Genomic DNA, 18355 nt, shown 5'->3' on the forward strand with positions numbered 1-18355 from the left:
TCATCCCTTATCTGTATATTGATGGTGTCAAAATGACTCTTAGAAACCGGTATATAATCAGGTTTAATATATTGTATAATAACAATGCCATTATTTTCACCTTTCACCTGGGCTGTTCTCATTAGCGGGGCGTACGAGTCGCCGACCCTTTGATATTCTACTATATCACTGTAAATCATAAGACTGTAAAAGCCCCCATCAATATCAGCACGTGTTTTGTCCAAATCTTTAGTACTTTTTACATGTTGAACGGTTCTCAAAACACGAAAATGTTTCCCAGTACATATAAACTCGGTGGTAAGATCCGTCGATTTTAGAAATACTTTTCTCTGCACCTTATCCAGAAACAATTGTATATCAGAATAGCGTTCAATGTTTGCGAGACTTTTATTGATAGCCTCTAACAAAGCTTGTACACTGCTGTAAAATCCAGGAGGAAAACCGGCGTGTAACAGTTCAATAGGACCTTCATGCTTGATGGTAAATTTGGTCTCTCTTCTAGACACAGTGTCCCAGGTATGGGGGTATTGAATCTCCATTAGACCCACTTCCCACAATCCTTGTAAATCAACGGGTTTAGCCATTTTAACACAATAATTTGATATTTCATTGTTTGGGAATGTATCGAGAGAAGCGTTACTGGGTAAGGTGATATAAAATCCACTGATTTCCATCTTCTCAGGGAGCGCCTTTGCTTTGTAGATCATTTAGAGATGAAGCACTAACCCAACTGTTAAATTTCTCAGGCAACCCTGTCCATTTTACCAGACTTTGTTTTTTATTTCCTTTACCTTTACTCTGAATAATTTTCTCAATCCTATAAAAGCGTTGGGGCTCATTGGTGACCTTCTGTAACTCTTCGGTGTAACAATTACCGCTCACACCCTCACCATCATAATCAACCAGCTGGTAGATGTAAACCCCCTCTTTCACAGACACTTTGGTCACTATAAATATTTCATCCGTAAATGATTGCTGATACCCCTTTGTAAAGACACCTTTAAGCTTGGAAACTCGGACATGGTCCCCCACGAGAAAGGATGGTTTCTTGACCTTCTTCGTTACCATGTCAGCATACAAGTTTTTCCAAATGGTTAGGGAATTTTCAGCCGTTACAGAATTTCGAGTCATTTTTATAGATCGATGATAGCTATGGTTGTACGCCTCTATGAAACATTGTAATACGTCCACATAACGATGTGTTTTCTTTGCTGTAAAAAATCTCCAAATCTTAGATATTAAGGTTCTATTAAAGCGTTCAACAATAGCTGCCTTAACTTCGTTATACGTTACAAAATGATACACGTTATGTTGTTTTAAAAGATTTTGGAAGGGTCTATTTAAAAACTCCTTGCCGCATCCGTTTGTAATTTTACAGGCACCCGGCCTTTGCTAAAAACATGTTTGAAAACGGCCGTCACTCTTGATCCGGTCTTATCCCTCAAAACGTCAGCAAAGGCGTATTTTGATAAAATATCAATAACAGTCAGGATGTACTGCGCCCCGTTGTTCTGCTTCTCATAGGTCCGCATATCTACTAAATCACACTGCCATTGTTCGTCTCTTTGGGAAACCACTGTTCTTCTTCTTTTAAAACGTTTTCTAGCATTTTTATGAAGACTATATGCCTCTTCACCAGATAACCATTCCTTAACAGCTCCGTGTGGGATAGGTTTCTTGTCATGTTGTAGTTTTTTATAAAGAGCATCAACACCCCCATAACTGCCAACACCGCTTTCATCATAATAGCTTTCATGCATGCTTCAATAAGAGATGTTCACCGCTGAAACACTTAAAAAAATAACCAAAGGCATAATGGGTGAAAGATGATTTTATTACAACTCTTATACATATAGCGTCTGGCACAACGTGACACTTTCTGATATTTTTTCTGCAGCCTTATAAATAGCATTATACAAAACCCCCTGTTCCCCCTGCATATAACTCTGTATACATAAAACACTTGAGGCATTTAAAAGTTCATACAATTCGCGGTCCTGTACAACGTATCCTTTAATGCTAAAGTAATGTTCATACAATTGCTCCAACAGCTGATGTAATACCTCTCTAGGGTGTAAATATAACGAACCCATATCATATTTGTACAGATGCCAGTATTCATCCAATACCGGGAGCCAGGTTTTGGTACATATGTTACCTATACACATCAAACTTTTACAAAATGGCTCTGGTCGGGAGGTAGGTATCTGTAGATATTTCAGGGTATCTGGGGCAATTTACGATATCCGCTCTTTCAGCATAGCGTATAACAGTTTTTCCACACATACATGGCCAGGTTTCAGTTTACGATCCACACGCCTTGCTGGCCCTTCAGAAATCTTATCCTAGAAACAAATATACACATATAAGAAACAAACTCTGGATATTTCTCCTCTCTTTAAAACGGTTTACGGCGTGCTAAGCAAGGCTTCAGGGGATTCCCAAAAGTGTATAGGTCACAAAAATCTTTATCCATTAAACAGGCTACCCTGTTTCTAAAAAGCACAGGACCAGCCATTTGTAAAGATCTCAATTGTTTCTCAGGAGTGCGGCAATGGTATATTTCTATCCATGTTTTAGATAAAACACTCTCCACACTAGCATGTACACGCATGCCCATGCCTTTATATACAGCTTTAAGCAACTGAAAACCTTTATATGATTCAACATAAAACATATCCGACGTATTGCTCTAGCGTGATAATTCGGAAGTAAATAGTCATGAGCATCCTGTTGCAGGTCATCACTTTTATGTCCATAACACCAGCGGTAATAATCACGCTTCAAGCATACTTTCTCTACACAGGCTGCAAAAGCCTGAACAGCTGAGGTTTCCAAAAAAGTCATAGCTTCCTCTTCTTCAGAACTTTCAAAGCGCTTTAAACAAACACACTCTTTACACTTATTACGGGCTTGTGTTGCTGGACTTTCGATCATTTTTGAACAGCACACACAGTAAAAATTGACGGTATTAAATGAAGACCGCTGACTTTCAGCACCACCAACTTTATCTGCCGTTTTCTGCAATTCAAAAAAGAAAGAAATGTAACTCTTCAATATATATATACATATTCACAAATACACCCTTTTCCTACATACCAAATTGCACAGAACAGGTGCCTCCCTCCGCTTCCGCCTCCATAGCAACAGCTGCATCCATAGACAATCCGGCCTCCACAGCATCAGTTGTCTCCATAAACAGCCTATCTTCATCGGGACTTGTTTCCAAATCCGGGGTCATGGCCACCTCTGGAAACAGCTTGTCCAAAACCCCCAGATCCGCATACAAAGGCTCTTCAAAAGTCTTCATAGATTCGTCCATAGCCTTCAGATCGGCCTCTGTATAGTCTGCATCCATTATACCACCCTCTACACCATCAGCATCTTTAAAAGGGTAAGAATCAGGAGGTGTCATATCACCCAGATTCATTAAATAAAGGCCCTGGCTCAACTCATCCTCATACGCCATTCCACTATAAGTGGGACCTTGCGATTCCTCATCAGCTACAGGAATTATTGTTGTCGGACTTCTAGGACTATCAGCCTTTTCAGCGGTGTTGCTGGAGTCTTCCCCTCCTGTATTCTTAGAGTAGTAGCTGTAACGCTTCATGATTCAGGGGTATTGCAAGCGTTATGCAAATAGTACAGTCAGACGCCAAGAGCGCCGTCTACCTCTCTCCAGAGCTCCTTCTGTATATATACACCATACTCCGCCCCTATCGGAGGACCCATAACTACATCACTCCCACAATGCCCCCCGGCCTGCCCCCTGACATCACAACTTCATACCTACATCATCTCACCAGAGCCCTGGACCTTGACACCGGCGGGATGTCACCAACCCTGCTGGACCATGCCTAACCCAAAATATTACCTCATCCACTACATCACCAACGGGAAACGCCCTTATCTACGCCTACACACCCCTAAACACAACGCATGATGTCACTGTTAGGTTAGGCCTTAGGGGAAACTTCAGGGACACGCCCGTGATGTCACCATCCCTGCTGGACCACGCCTAACCCAAAATATTACCTCATACACAACATCACCACCGGGAAACACCCTTTCCTACACCAACACGCCCCTAAACACAACACATGACGTCACTACAGCACAGGGACATCTGGTAAGGAGGGACATGCATTACCATGGACACCCAAAGGGGCGGGACATCCGGTTAGGGCATGGTTACGGCCTGTCCGTTGATAAAAGGTATATTATAGTACTACTGGTGTGCGTGGCTTGTGGTGCTAGTGAGGAGACAGTTCTCAATTTTTTGCTGCTATGTGAGGGGTATTGTGATCTTAGATCTTGCAATTCACCTCCTTTATTATGGCTAAAAAATATCAGAAACATAGGCCCAGCTTTGGACCTCTGTACAATTTGCTAATGATCTAAATGCTGTGTACTTTGTATCAAAGTTGTTATTAATAGCATGGCTTAGACCATCAAAGTGTGTCCTAACTGGTTATTAACGAGGCTCCTTTTGTTTTAAGGCATTTTTATTCCCATTCTTATTCTAATCGAGCTGAGAACATATTTTAAGTAATTGTTTTTGTTTTAGGATGCTTTATTAGGCATCATTGTTTTTATGTATGTGACATTAGCTTTTATTCCCTGACATTGGAATGTATTTTTGATTATAAAGCAAGTGGTGTGATTTTTGCTACATATTGCCCCTTGATAGTGTTTTTATGCTTTTATGGCAAACTTGCCGAATCAAGTTATGTAAAAAAAAAAAGATTCATGTTTGGGAGAAGAGTGAAGACAAGACTCCCTCATGGGCCACCTCCCCTACATGATCAAGAAGTGACTACCAGAAACGGCGTAAAGAAGCAAGACATAAAGAGATACGCCACAGAATCATCTGTGAGAGCTGGGGACAAAGTGCTTGTCTGTCACAGACAGAAAAGGAAATCAGACTCCCAATCCGATAGCACTGACAGTGTCTCCCTGGTGGAGATGGGTGATGTCCCAAAAAGCGAAGTTGAAAATAGCGAGGCCGAAAAAGGCTGAATATTTTTAATCACATTTTTTTTCCACCTTTTTCCCAAACAAATAGGTGGGGGGTGGGGTAAGGGAATACATCAAGGTAGGGTGGATGTGAGGGGGCTGCAGGGGCTCTCCCACACATTTAAAATGGAAACAAAGTGCAAAAAATAAAAGGTATTTTCAGAATGCGATTAAACAAAATCGTTTTTTTGCCTTAATTTTCATTTATTCCCTTACATGCTATAGGCACAACTACACAACAAAGCCCTAGTTAGAGATAACCTTTCCCAATAAGGAACTGTGTCATAATGAGTTACAGCAAAGGGCTGGGAGAGTAGTTATGATCTGGTCTGGAATCTGTTGATGTTCTTGGTATTCATGGAAACATCCTGGGATTCCGGACTAAGGAGAAGAAGAGAAAGCAGTCTGAGAGAGGAGGCTGTGGACTGCGCTATTCGCTGGAATGCAGAACGGAAGTGGCAAAATTCAGGTTCACCATCTGACAAACTGGCCTGCCACCTGCTTCAAAGACATTTCAGACTCTCTGTCCATGCAAAGAAAAAGGGCCCACATTCAGGCACAAGTATCTGGCGAGTCCAACAACACGACTGAATTCTTCAAAATCTGCAGGGAACTTGCCAACACATCCGCAGTATTGTCTGCCCCTACTTCTTCCCAGGATCTTTGCAATGCACTCGCCACTCACTTCACCTCCAAAACTCAGGGCATACTGGACAGCCCTGTTACACACTCTTCCAAACCATTCCTCCCCTCTTGCCTCTCCTGACCACTCACCCTCCTCCTTCCTCCTTTGTCTCTTGTCTCTCTGGAAGAAAACACCAGAGATGTCAACTCCATGAAGGCCTCTTCCAAACAGGTTGCCCCTTGCTAATCCAGAACCATCAAGGACAAAATGTCCTCTCTTGCCCTGCTTTCACTGATCTTTGTAACCACTCCTTTGCTACTGGTTCTTTTCCATCCTCCGTCAAGCACTCCCTTGTGCGCCCCCTCCTTAAAAAACTGTCAGCAGACACGTCCTGCCCAGCCAACTATCGCCCCATCTCCATCACCCCTTTCCTTAGGAAACTGCTTGAGAAGTTGACCCTCTGCCAACTTAACTCCCACAATGAACTTGTTGGCGGTCTTCACAACCATCAGTCCGAGCAGCCAGAGGCACGGAAACTGCTTTTCTGAACACCAGTGGAGAACTGCTTGCATCCCTTGAATTCAACTCCCCTGCTGTCCTCATCCTCCCTGATCTCTCTTCTGCATTTGACACAGTGAACCACTCCATTCTCATAAAAAGGCTCCATGACACCCTTGGTATCTTGGAGCGGGCACTGGACTGGCTTACCTCCTTTCTTCACTGACTGCTCTTGCAAAGTCCTACTGGGCACCTTCTCCTCCACCTATGGCACCCCCAAGGACTCCATTCTTTTGCCCTGGCTCTTTAACATCTACCTTACCCTGCTGGCACGCCTCAGTTTTTCCTTCTCCCCCAACTTCCAGTGCTATGCTGATGACACACACCTCTTCTTCAAACTTCCTCCAGACACTCTTGTACCCTCCTTCATCCCTGACTGCCTCACAGCCATCCAGGCCTGGTGTACTTCAAAGGATCTTTACCTCAATGCCAGCAAAACAGTGATTCGCCCTATTTGGACCCCGGCACCCGACTTCTTCCCTTCACTCTGGCCTTCTTCCATGGGCTCTCCCCCGTCTCCCTCTTCGGAAGGCAGAAACCTATGAGTCAACCTCAACGCCTCTCTCTCTCCTTCCTCCGTCATACTCAGGACATTTCCAAGAAGTCACACTTTCATCTTTTCTTTCTGAAAGGAATTCTCCCTTTCCTCACCTACCCCAAGAGACTCAATGGGCCTCTTATAACTATGCCGGTCCGGTAATAACGGTGCCGGTAAGCCTACCGACACTGTTATTACTAGACCGGCGCAGTACGATTTAGCGGGCGGGTGCTGTCCCGCCTGCCAGGGTCAGACCTGGTGGGCGGAACGATATCCACCTGCAGAGTTTCACAGAATCACCGGCACTGTTGTTACCGGTGCCGGTGCTTCTCTGGTCCCCATTCCCATTGAGTCCTATGCGACTCAAATGGGAATGGGGATTTGCCATTCACCGGCGCCTGACTTCCCGGACTGTCGGGGCTGTAATGCCCCGGTGTTTCCGGCAAGTCAGGCGCCGGTAAAATTTGCAAGTCGGGAGGCAACCTGCTGGTTTTACCGGCACAGTTACCGGCAGACTTGTAATGAGGCCCAATGTTTCCCGGGCTCTGGTTCTCTCTAGGCTTGAATATTGCAATAACCTCCTTAATCTACCTTCGTCCACTTTGCAACCCCTCCAGCTAATCCAGAATAGGGCAGCAAGCCTTATCCTTGGCCTCAAGCCCAGGGACCGCATCTCTCCTGCCCTACAAAGTCTCCACCGGCTCCCAATCACAGCATGGATTAAATTCAAATCCCTCTGCATCATCCACAAGTCTATCAGGGGATGGGAACGACTCTATCTGCAACTCTTTCTGACCAAATACTCCCCCTCTAGACACCTGCGTTCCTCTGGCACCAACTCCTTGCATGTGAAGCATTTTGCTAAACAGTGAGCAGGTGGGCGATCACTTACCTGAGCAGGCTACCTTCTTTGGAACAGTCTCCCCCTCCCTCTTCGTCTTGAGCCGGACATCCTTAAGTTCCGGAAAAGCCTCAAGACCTTCCTCTTTACTTCTTTCTTCCCTCCCTCTCTCCCGTGCTAATCGCACAGTAGCTTAACTGGTGTTCAGGGCCCTTATGTATTCTTGGGGCCCGGACGTCCCACATCTTATCATCCCAGCTGATGTCTATCCTCTGCATTCATCTCGGCACACCCTCCACCACTGGAGGTTGCACTTACCTTTCTTCATAGCACTTCACCTGCTGCTCTCCATGAGCACCACAGCACCTATCCCATACCCCTCTCCCCTCTGCACTTGCACGTTCTGAACACTCACAAGGCATAGTAGGTTCGTCGTCCCCATCCCATTGTCTCTTCTTTTTGTTGTATTTAATTATTTAACATTGTTGTAATTATATTGTCTATCATCCCCTGCCCCCTCCCGGTTGCCCTGTGGGTGCTTTGAAACAGTATTTGCTTCCTGTATAAGCACTTAACGAGTCAACAATAAATAAATAAATATCCTGGTGCCTAACGAGTCTTTTTTGAGAGAAAAGGAGCACAACAGATAAGTAGAATGGTATCCAGACAATTGTTCTCAGTATAGTGCTACAACCCTCTTCTCGTCTTGCGGAGGGCTGACAGGAAACCCACCACATCCAGTTACAGGCTGGAAGGGAAAAAAGAGAAACATTCTAAGAATGTAAACGGATTCTCATTGTGTCTTGTAGTTCTTAGAAGACAAAGAAATCCTGTGTTGTTACTTATTTTATACAATCTTCCTTTCCCCTCCATGTGTCAGGCCTACAGAGCATAGTCTTTCCACTGTAGACAGAAGTCTGTGGGACTGGGCAACTCACTCCTGAGAGGAGCTGACAGCTTCTTATTGGAACTGAAGGCTGTGGCACTGTGACTTTATTTGCACATATAGAACCTTCCTTTTAACGATTCCATCTGTCTCACCGAAGATCAGTTTTATAAAGTGAGGCAACAGTTTGATGACAATAAAAAGGGCAGTCGCATTAAGTGGTACCAGACGTGAGTCCTAAACTTGCTGTGCCTAGAACTCCAAGCTATGCCTTCCTAATAACAACACATTAAGCTAAAACACATATAAGGGTAGGTTGACTGCCTCCTTTGGTGTGAGACCACAGAAGAATTGCACATGCTTCTTTCGTTTCTGCCATAGAACAGCCAGCTGAAAAACAATGGAGTGTAAAGCTGCCAAGAGCAAATGAGGTGGTTATGAATAATTCAAGGTTTTGCATCTGTCACCTTTTAGTTTTGCAAGATCATCTAGAGTGGAATGGGGCCCGAGCTCAGTGTGCCGAGGGTTCCAAGCTACACCTCGGTGATGAGGATCAGTCAGGCTGAAACATGTCTGGGTTGCTTGTGGTCTCTTGCAGAAGGAATGGGGCCTAGCAATACCAGCTGAGCTGCTGCTTTTGGGTTGGACCAATGCTGAAGCATGATTTACATATGTGTTACCCTTCTGTAACAGAGGATGAAAAACAATGGAACAGAATGCTAACCATTGCAATTTGCAGTGGCTATGATTAAGTGAACTCTCTCCATCCATCTCTCTTCAGTGTTGAATGCAAAATCGTTTTAAGTTGCATGGGTGTGATCAGACATGGGTTCCGAGCTTGGCATGCCTTACTTCACACTTCATCATCTGCAATGCTCAATGATGGCGAAACACATTGCGGGATTCAATGCACCTTTTGTGGTACATCCAAGATGGGCCTACATGGTGTTTCCTCTTCTGTAATGGACAAACAGGCTAAAATACAATGGGCCTCATTACGACCCTGGCGGAGTGGGATACCGCCAGCGGTAATCGCGGCGGACCCGTCCGCCCTACTACGAGTTCCCTTAGCGCCATGGAGGTTTTCTCCGCCTGGTTTTACCGGGCGGAGAAAACCATGGCGCTAAGGGACCTCGTTGTTAATTACGCCGCCGTACTTTACGGCGGCGTAATTAACTCCTTCCCCACTCCCATTATACCCTATGGGGCAAGAATGGGAATGGGGAAGGGTAAAATGGGGATTGGGGATTGACCGCTCCGCCAAGGTCGGCATGGGGTGGTAAATCCGCCAACCCCCATGGCGCTATCGGCGGCTTTCCGCCATGCTCCGCGGTGCATTTTGCACCGCGAATTCCGCCAGGGTCGTAATGAGGGCCAATGGCCCTCATTACGACCCTGGCGGAAAGTGACTGACCGGACCGCCACAGCGTAAATAGCGTTTCCGCCATTGCACGAAGGAGCAAAGTGCGGCCCATTCCGACCCATCGGGCACGAGCACCACGCCATGGCGGAAGTGCAAAGTCCGCGATGGCGGAAATGACCCCAAAACGGCCCACACCGCCGCCGTACGGCGCCCTAGGTGCAATACCGCCACCCCTCTTAGCGGTCACCGCAGTGTGCGCCTACCGGAAAGTACGGTGACCGGAAATATATGGAAACGGAAGTTAAAACATGGCCCCGGAACGGGAAACATCCCGCCGTACACCTATAAAACCACTAAAACCACACAACCACTAAAATCACTACCCTGAAACACACCCCAACCCGTCATCCACCCTAGCGAAACCAAGAAAAATGGGAAAAGTAGCGAAGAAAGCGTGCGACCGCAAGCGGCAGGTCCACTTCTCCCGTGAGGAACTCACTGTGCTAACAGAGACCCTCCAGGAGAATGCTGCCGTCGTCTTCTCCACGCAAATGACCAGAACGGCACTTGCAAACAAGAAGGCCATATGGGCTCTGGTGGCACAGCGGGTAAGTGCGGTGGGGACCGCACCCCGCACCCCACAGCAATGCCGCAAGCGATGGGACGACCTGCGGATACGCGTCCGCAGCATACTCTCTGCCAACCGCAACATTGCCACAGCCACCGGGGGAGGTCCTGAATCACCCATCAAGTTGACCCCCTGGGAAGAAATCTGTGCCTCCACCATCGGAATGGAGAGCATAGAGGGAGTCGGAGGGATGGAGAAAGGAGTGCAGACATCCGAAGATTCAGGTAGGGGGGCCAAATAAAACAATGCCAAATCCACACAGTCCATCCATGTGAAGTACCATGCGTCCACATAGTGCTACAGAAACACATGTCCAGGAGAACGTCCACACACATAGGCCTGATAGCGCACGTTAAAACCCACAATAAATACATAAATAATTAAAAACCCCTAAAACACGCACTACACGTGCAGCAGGCACACCCTAACTGCAGGCTGCCAAACAACTGCACCCTCACTCCACACACAAATGAAAGCACCTCCAAGGCCCCGACCCAAATCACCCTCAGGTACCACTCCAATGCATGTGATACAATGCCATTCCAATTCCCACAGACCCATCAATAACCCTCGCCCTCCTTTACTCCACCACAGGGTCCGATCCAAACGACGAGCTTCAGGACACCCCTACCAGCACACCTGCAAAGAGGGCCAAGACCAACGGCCAGAGACCCTCCACCTCAGCTGCACGCATCAAGACACGGCAGCAGCACAAATCAGGTGGCAGCACAGAGGAGGGAACATCAACAGGCACCCCAGCAGCCAGCATGGGCACACCACCACCACCACAGGTCCCCCCAATGGATGCCACAGAAGGCACTGCCTCTGGTGGCAGCAGCACCATAGGTGACACCCCATTGATGGCAGCATGCTCGGACACCGAAGACGGGGATGTCGAAGTCAGATCCATCCATGACCTGTCCCAATCCCCCTGTCTGTCCCATCCCGTACAACATGAGAATACCACGCAGGGGCACCCACAAGACGACGACTGGCCATCCCCCACAAGCCCTGTGGCAAGGCAACATGAGGACAACAGCCCCTCTGTGACACCCCCGCAAATGGCCATGGCCCAGCAGAGGCAACAGTCCCTCGACCAGTTAATCGTGCAACAGCAGCAAATGGCCACGCTCCTCAAGGACCATGCCGATGAATGTGGGGGCACTAAGGCAGACATAGAAACATCAACTGAGACACTTAGGGCAGAAATGGAGAGAGGTACAGAGACGCTAAGGGCACAAATGGAGAGAAGCACCGAGAGCCTGAGGGGGGAACTGCATGCGACGTCCAAAGACGTATGTGCCGAACTTGCCGCAGTGCGCCGTGTGCTCACTGAGCTCTCGCAAACCCTTAGGGACATGCATGGACGTGAGCAGGCAGAGACATCATCCGTTGCAAGTTCCGTCCAGGGCAGCCCCCAACGTAGATCTGGGAGGAACCTGCGCTCCACAGGCAGGGGTGCCCCTGATACCCGCAGAGGGGGCTTGCAATAGCGACTGCCCACTGACAATGAGCATCTTTGGACACTGGTGTTCGGGGGGGAGGTAGGAGGGTGGAGGGGGTGTGTTGGGCTCACTTGGGTGGCGGGTCGATAGGGTGTTCAACATGATATCACATATGCCATAAACAGTGCACGATCAACCAATGAGATGTGTGGACATTGATCTTTGTGTACTAGGCCATCATAGGCGTACAGTCCATATTGTGCATGTCCCAGACACACACAGTGCCACGAGTCCCGTGTCCATGTATCAGCCACCAGGCGTGAGTGCTAGAAGCATGCATCAATGAGATGCTGACGAATGTCACGGGCCTCCGGTGCCTCGCAGACTCCATGAGGTGCTGCCACATCCCCACCCTCATCATGACCATCATCAGGTGCTTGCAGTTCTGCGTCAGGGGGCATGGGCACATTTCTACGTACGCACATGTTGTGGAGCATGACACATGCCATGACCATCTTTGCAACCTTCTCATGGCGGTACAGGAGTGCCCCGCCAGACCTGCTGAGGCAGCGGAAACGAGTCTTCAGTAGGCCGAATGCCTGTTCAATGACTACACGGGTACGTGAGTGGGCATGGTTGTAGTCCTCCTCATGCTGGTCCCGTGGGTTCCGGACTGGTGTGAGGAGCCATCTCTTCAGTGGATACCCAGCATCACCTGTATGTGGACGAGAAACGCATGATGTGGAATGCCATTGCTACGTACGCACACCCCCCCCCCTTCCTGCCAGGTCATTGCCAAATCACATACCCCACATATTCATGCATGTAATGAGACTCGCCGAGTAGCCAGGATCTGTTCCCTGCGTGTCGCTCCATGTAGCGTGGTATTGTAGAGTTCCTCAAGACCATAGAATCATGGGTTGATCCAGGGAATCGGGCACAACAATGTGTAATGATCCTGTTGGAGTCACACACCATTTGTACATTCAGGGAATGAAATTGTTTTCGGTTGCGGTACTGGGCCTCCATGGCATGTGGGACGACCAATTCAACATGGGTGCAGTCGATGGCACCAATGCAACCCGGTATGCCGGCAAGTGCATGGAATCCCACTTTTGTGTTGGTAATTTCCTGCTCCGAGCGTGGTAGAGAGATGTAGTCGTCTGCGTGCTGCAGGAGGGCATCGAGCACTTGCAATAGTGTCCGTGAGAACAGTGGCTGAGAAATCCCATGCAACTGTCCGACTGTGTGCTGGTAGGTGCCTGTGGCCAGGAAGTGTAGTACAGACACCACCTTCAGTAGGGGTGGGATGGCGGTTGGGCTATCTATCATGCTGACAAGGTCAGCCTGTGTCATGTCCACAATGGCGGCTATGGTGTCCCGGTCCAGACGGTAGAGGGTGTGGATCTGCTCATCAGTGAGGTTGAACGGATGTGCTCGGAGGCGTGGGATTGCGGGCTGCCTGCGTGGTGGTAGTGGCTGTGCTGGCGGCCCTTGCTGGCCCTGCCTTGGCCTCCTCCTCCTCCTGCGTCTCCTCCGTGCGGCCGGTTGTAGTTGGTGTTCGTCTTCTTCTTGGAGTTGGAGTACTTGCAGTGCTATCAGGTCCCCCAGGGCCAACATCGCGAGTCCTGCCGGTAGCATTTCGGTGTGGTTGTGGGAGGAGACTGGCTGTGCAATTTATGTGTTTTCAGGCTGTATGGCCTCCACCTGTGGTGATTAATTCCACCTGTGCAAACTGCTCTCCCCTTTGGCCGGGCACGTCCCGTGCACAACGCTGCAATTCGGGGAATGGCATCTTGCTATTGCAATCATGTATTTGTACCCGATGGCCGTGTAAGATTGGTTGATATGTTCATTCTGCTGTGGTCCCATTGTTTCACATACTATCTGTGCAGTCGCGAACAGACTTGTGAAGGGTCAGTGGAACGTAGTACTCGAGTAACGGTGGGCCCTCATGCATCACTGTACCGAGTTGCAACGACGGGCGGGGCGTCCCATTTGTGGGTGAAGGCAGTTGCCATTTTCACACACAGCCGCACTCGATGGAATAATTAGTGATTTCAAACGGCCACAGATGCCTTTTCGACGTGATGTTACAAATGAGGAATTCGAAGGGCGGCGCTTTCGGTTTCCAGCTAGCGGCGAGGAGATGCCCACAGGTCTGACTGCAAATATAACGTTCTATTGTTCAATGTCCTTGAGACAGGGGCCATGGCGAGGAAGCAATGATTGATATGAATAGTTTGGGATGCGCAATAGCTACGTGGCCGATGAGGCCGGCCGTTCCCAAATACATGTTACTTCACGACACTGGAATTACGGGCTGGGGCACTGTGGATTTTGCAGGCTGCATAACGCACAGACTCAATGGATGTTTCTAATGTCATGTGAGTAATTATTCAGGCGTTTTGATCCCGGGATGAGGGAATGATGGATGGATGCATGGGCAGGTGATTTGATACAGAGTTTGCCATGTACAGGGCTTCTTGGGATCTATCCGCCTCCCCTACGCTATGTGATGCAGGGCTGCCATAGTGGGACCATCGTCTATCTGGCCTTGTTGAGCCCTCCCTGTCTCGACGCGCCCTCAGACACTTGTGTCCATGCACGTTAACATTCCCATCTGATGGATTCTGTTTTGACAGACGCATGCACAGGTACACTCGTTTGTGATGGTGTTTGCACCTCGATATAGATGGTTATGAGTCGCAAGTGGTTTTGGGGTGGTGATGATCCTTTGGAGTGGGCTAGCATGCATATGGCTGTGGATTTAGTGTGATCATTGAAGTGAGTTGTTGGAATGTAGTTCTGATGGCCATTCAGTTCTTTTTCTTTTCTTTTGGTTGACAGGTATCTCCTCCCCTTTTGCCACTGCCATCTGTATGCCACTCCTGCAGATGGATTTTACTCCCGACACCTGCTGCTTCGTGTTAATCAGTGGAGCAGCATTACGATCTTATGGGACGATCGCCAATGGCCCACATGCCCTTACGCAGTACTGGTGGCTCGGAGCAACATTTCGGCCTTTCAGCTGGACTAGTGCCTCCCCATTGGGACGGCCCTGCGGTTGTGTGCGCTTCCATGTTGCCTTTTCGTACGTGATTGTGGCTCTGTGTACCATGAGGGAACAGGGCGTCACACAAGTAGTGGCTGGTCATTTCTTGCGGATGCAGCACACAATGGTGAAAGGTGTTTTGGAGTTCATGGCCTGATGGCTGTATGGGCTTGGTGATTTTGATGTGCATTAAATTTCTATTCTGATTTGGCCCGTGTAGCGTTTTTCTTTGCAAGTGATGTGGCATATGCCTATTTGGGGGGCGATGTATTGTGGGGAGATCTGCATTGGGTTCCAGCTTCGGAGTTTAGTTGCGTGGTACTGTACTGGGTGCGTTTGCCTACGAAGCCCGTGAGGTCAGGGATGGGGGCTGCCAATATGACAGTTTGAATGTTGTCATGCTCAGGGGCGGGGGATTGGGTTTTGTGTGACAGATGCCGGTCAGCCAGGTGGACTGGTGGAATGATGTGATTCTCGGAATATTGCTGGTCACAGGTGCCTGTGTTTGCGTGCGTTTCTTGGTGGGGGACTGTGGTCATGTCCATTGGGATGGCTTCTGTATTCGTGCCATCTGTGCCCTGCAGCTCCCATTGGCCCCTGTTGTGTTTCTTTTGTTCGTTGGCATGCATGGGTGACTTGTACATTTCAATGGTTGCATTGTGACTTCATTGCACCTACGGGGAGTTGTACTTTGTGGGCAGGGAGCGGTGTACAGGCACTCAGTGGGGCCGTTTACGGTTGATTCGCGATGCCGTACTTCTCACCATGGCGGAATGGTACATTCCGCCATGCTTGATGGCGTTAGGTACATGTCCGCTAGGGTCGGAATTGGCGTATCCTTGCGCCATGGTGGTGTTTGCGGTTTGGCATGGCGCGCGCGCGCGTGCTTGGTGCAGTTAGCGTTGGCGTTCACTACGGTGTCGCTAATGGCTTCGTACTTTGCGGTGACGGGTCATAGTCGCACCGAGCGCTATTCGATGGCGGTATTGCATTTCCGCCATCGTTTTCCGAATTCCGCCAGGGTCGTAATGAGGGCCAATGAATTCAAAAGATGCACGGAGAAATTACCATTACTTAATATAAATATCAAAGCTTTGCATTAATCCGTCTTCAGTATTTCAAAGAGTTTTGATGTGGCAATTACCGTGTGTCGTCATCTTTTCCCAGGATATCCAAGGAGGACAGACCGGTCCCACGCACTCTTGCCAGAGAGGCAATCTCTTCCGCTACCAGTTGAGAATTCTTGGTTTTCCTGGGAGACAGAAACACGTAGTTTAGGATGGAGCTGGAGACTAGGGGGGTGAAAGAAGGAGAGCCAAACTTGCATAACAGCTGGTTCTGAGAGCAAAGCGGGAAGTATTCTGCTTGGTAGGTGGAGTGCTGAAAATAAAGGCAAACTTTAAACTCTTGGATGGACCAGAAAGGGTAGATCAGACAGATGTATCCTTAATTCTTAAGAAGTGGATACATGGGCACTTACACCATCCATAATTGTAAGTTAAGAACCTCTTTTTGCCATCAATGAATGGGAGGGGAATAAGGACCCCACTACACTGCATGATATGCGGTTTGTTTCACTCACCATTATTGGGCAGGGATTGGGTGTGTGTATGAGAGCAGATATACACACTGTATCTTCGTGGCTGAAATGGTACTGCAGTTATCTTTCATCGCAGGGCCATAGGAAGTAATAATATCTCCAAAGTAGGGGGAACGAATAATGAACCAGCTTTACCATTCATGATCAGAGGATAATGGATCCTTCACTGAGGGAGGAATGGGACACAACCTACATTGCATGAATGAGGAATAAGAGGCCAGATTTATTTTATACTGGGAAGACATCCAAACCTGCTGTATCCTTTATGGTGGGTGCATATGGGACCCATTTATCCCCATGTTGGGGTATAAAGGATCAACTTTACTTTTCACAATAGGGGGATAAAGGACCTACTTTACTATTCAATATGGAGGGACCTGCAATGTTTTGATTTTGAGACATGCTTTATTATAGGTCCACAATTTACCATTCTTCTGGTGAGGTTACATGGCACCTTTGCTGTTGTATCTTAGCCTAGCACAACCGCCTTGCTGCTGTGATGTCACCATACTGCTGTGATGTCTTCATGGAACCATTGAGCTCCACCTATGTGTGTAAGATAATAGTTGGTCAGTGGTTGGAGAGAGGGATAGATGTTGGGTGTTGGACCAAAAAAGAATATGAACCCTCTGACATTTACCATAAATGGTGGCAGGATAAGGGGCAAGTTTACCCATCATTCTCGGGAGAATGAGGGGCACAGTTTACCCTTCATGGTTAGGCGATCTGCGACCCTCTTTACATTCCATGGCGGGGGAGAGGACAAGGGACCCAGTTCCATCTACTATAAATGGGGGTGAGGAAAAGTACTAGGTCCAATCTCCATGATCCAGTAAATTACCAGTGACCACATTCTCAACCCCATGCAGGGTCAGGGACAAGCAAGGGTTAAGAAATCAGCTTAATCCTTCATGCTTGGGGGCCAGGAGAAATAATCAATGTAATCTCTAAGGTGGGTAAAAGGGCTAGAAACCAGTTTAAGCTTCAAATACATTAGACCAAGACCGTTATGTTTGCTTGAGGATTGATGGGTTTGAGGCATGAAAGAGATGCTAAGATTAACAGGATACTCTATTCCACCTACTGTGCCATTGGCCATAACCTTTTTTCCACACATCTGCATCTGGATAAATATGGTATTGGTGAAATATATTCCAAGGAAATGATCTACCATTGTAATGTGTGACAGTAAAGGCCTGGAAGATCTCACAGACCTACAGGATGATCGGTTCTTTAAAGAAACCCTGACTGCAAAGGGACGGGTACTCAGGAAATGGAAGTCATCCACTGACTGAATAACTCGTCTCATCACCTATTCAAACATTGAACAGGTTATATTTGGAGAGCAAACTGTAGAGGTAGCTTACCTTGCATGAATGACTGTATTATTTTATGTCTTCCTGATTGTATTGTGCAGAACGTGAGAACGCAGCCTTTGCCTTGGACTTGTATGCTGAAATGCTGTCCTTCTACTTGACACTTTTATTTTGTAAGAGAACTTTTCATGTCTACGCCTCCCTCTCCATGGAAAGGCATTTGGGCTGTGTTGAATAAAATCCCACAACTGGAGGAACTCAGGGTTGTTGCGTCGCGTTTCGTACTGCCGTTTGTTTGTTGCTGTCCTGTGGCTTTGCTATTGCTAATAAAATTGATCACCAATCCATCAGAATAGTCTGTGTGTATTTCTCCACCACACTACTATGACACTGAAAAAGGTGACATACTTCCACTTGATCCATATCTTTGATGTACTGTACCTGCTCTAACCCCATCCTATTTTATATTCGCCATATTTTTACA

At 47.8% G+C, this 18355-nt stretch overlaps 1 protein-coding gene across 7 annotated transcripts in view; it reads right to left on the minus strand.

The window, feature by feature from the left end:
* The window catches only part of INPP5D (inositol polyphosphate-5-phosphatase D), a 1036816-nt gene that overhangs the window by 110251 nt on the left and 908210 nt on the right, over positions 1–18355 (minus strand). For 5 of the 7 annotated variants that reach the window (XM_069617886.1, XM_069617889.1, XM_069617885.1 and 2 more), the window contains one exon: positions 16100–16207. The exons of the other annotated variants lie outside the window; for them this stretch is intronic. In XM_069617886.1, coding sequence (XP_069473987.1) covers positions 16100–16207 — 108 coding nt within the window. The remainder of the gene's footprint in view (positions 1–16099; positions 16208–18355) is intronic. 7 annotated transcript variants of the gene reach the window in all.

The sequence above is a fragment of the Ambystoma mexicanum genome, chromosome 10, assembly GCF_040938575.1.
Source record: "Ambystoma mexicanum isolate Mex_15411 chromosome 10, UKY_AmexF1_1, whole genome shotgun sequence".
Classification (NCBI taxonomy): Eukaryota; Metazoa; Chordata; class Amphibia; order Caudata; family Ambystomatidae; genus Ambystoma; species Ambystoma mexicanum.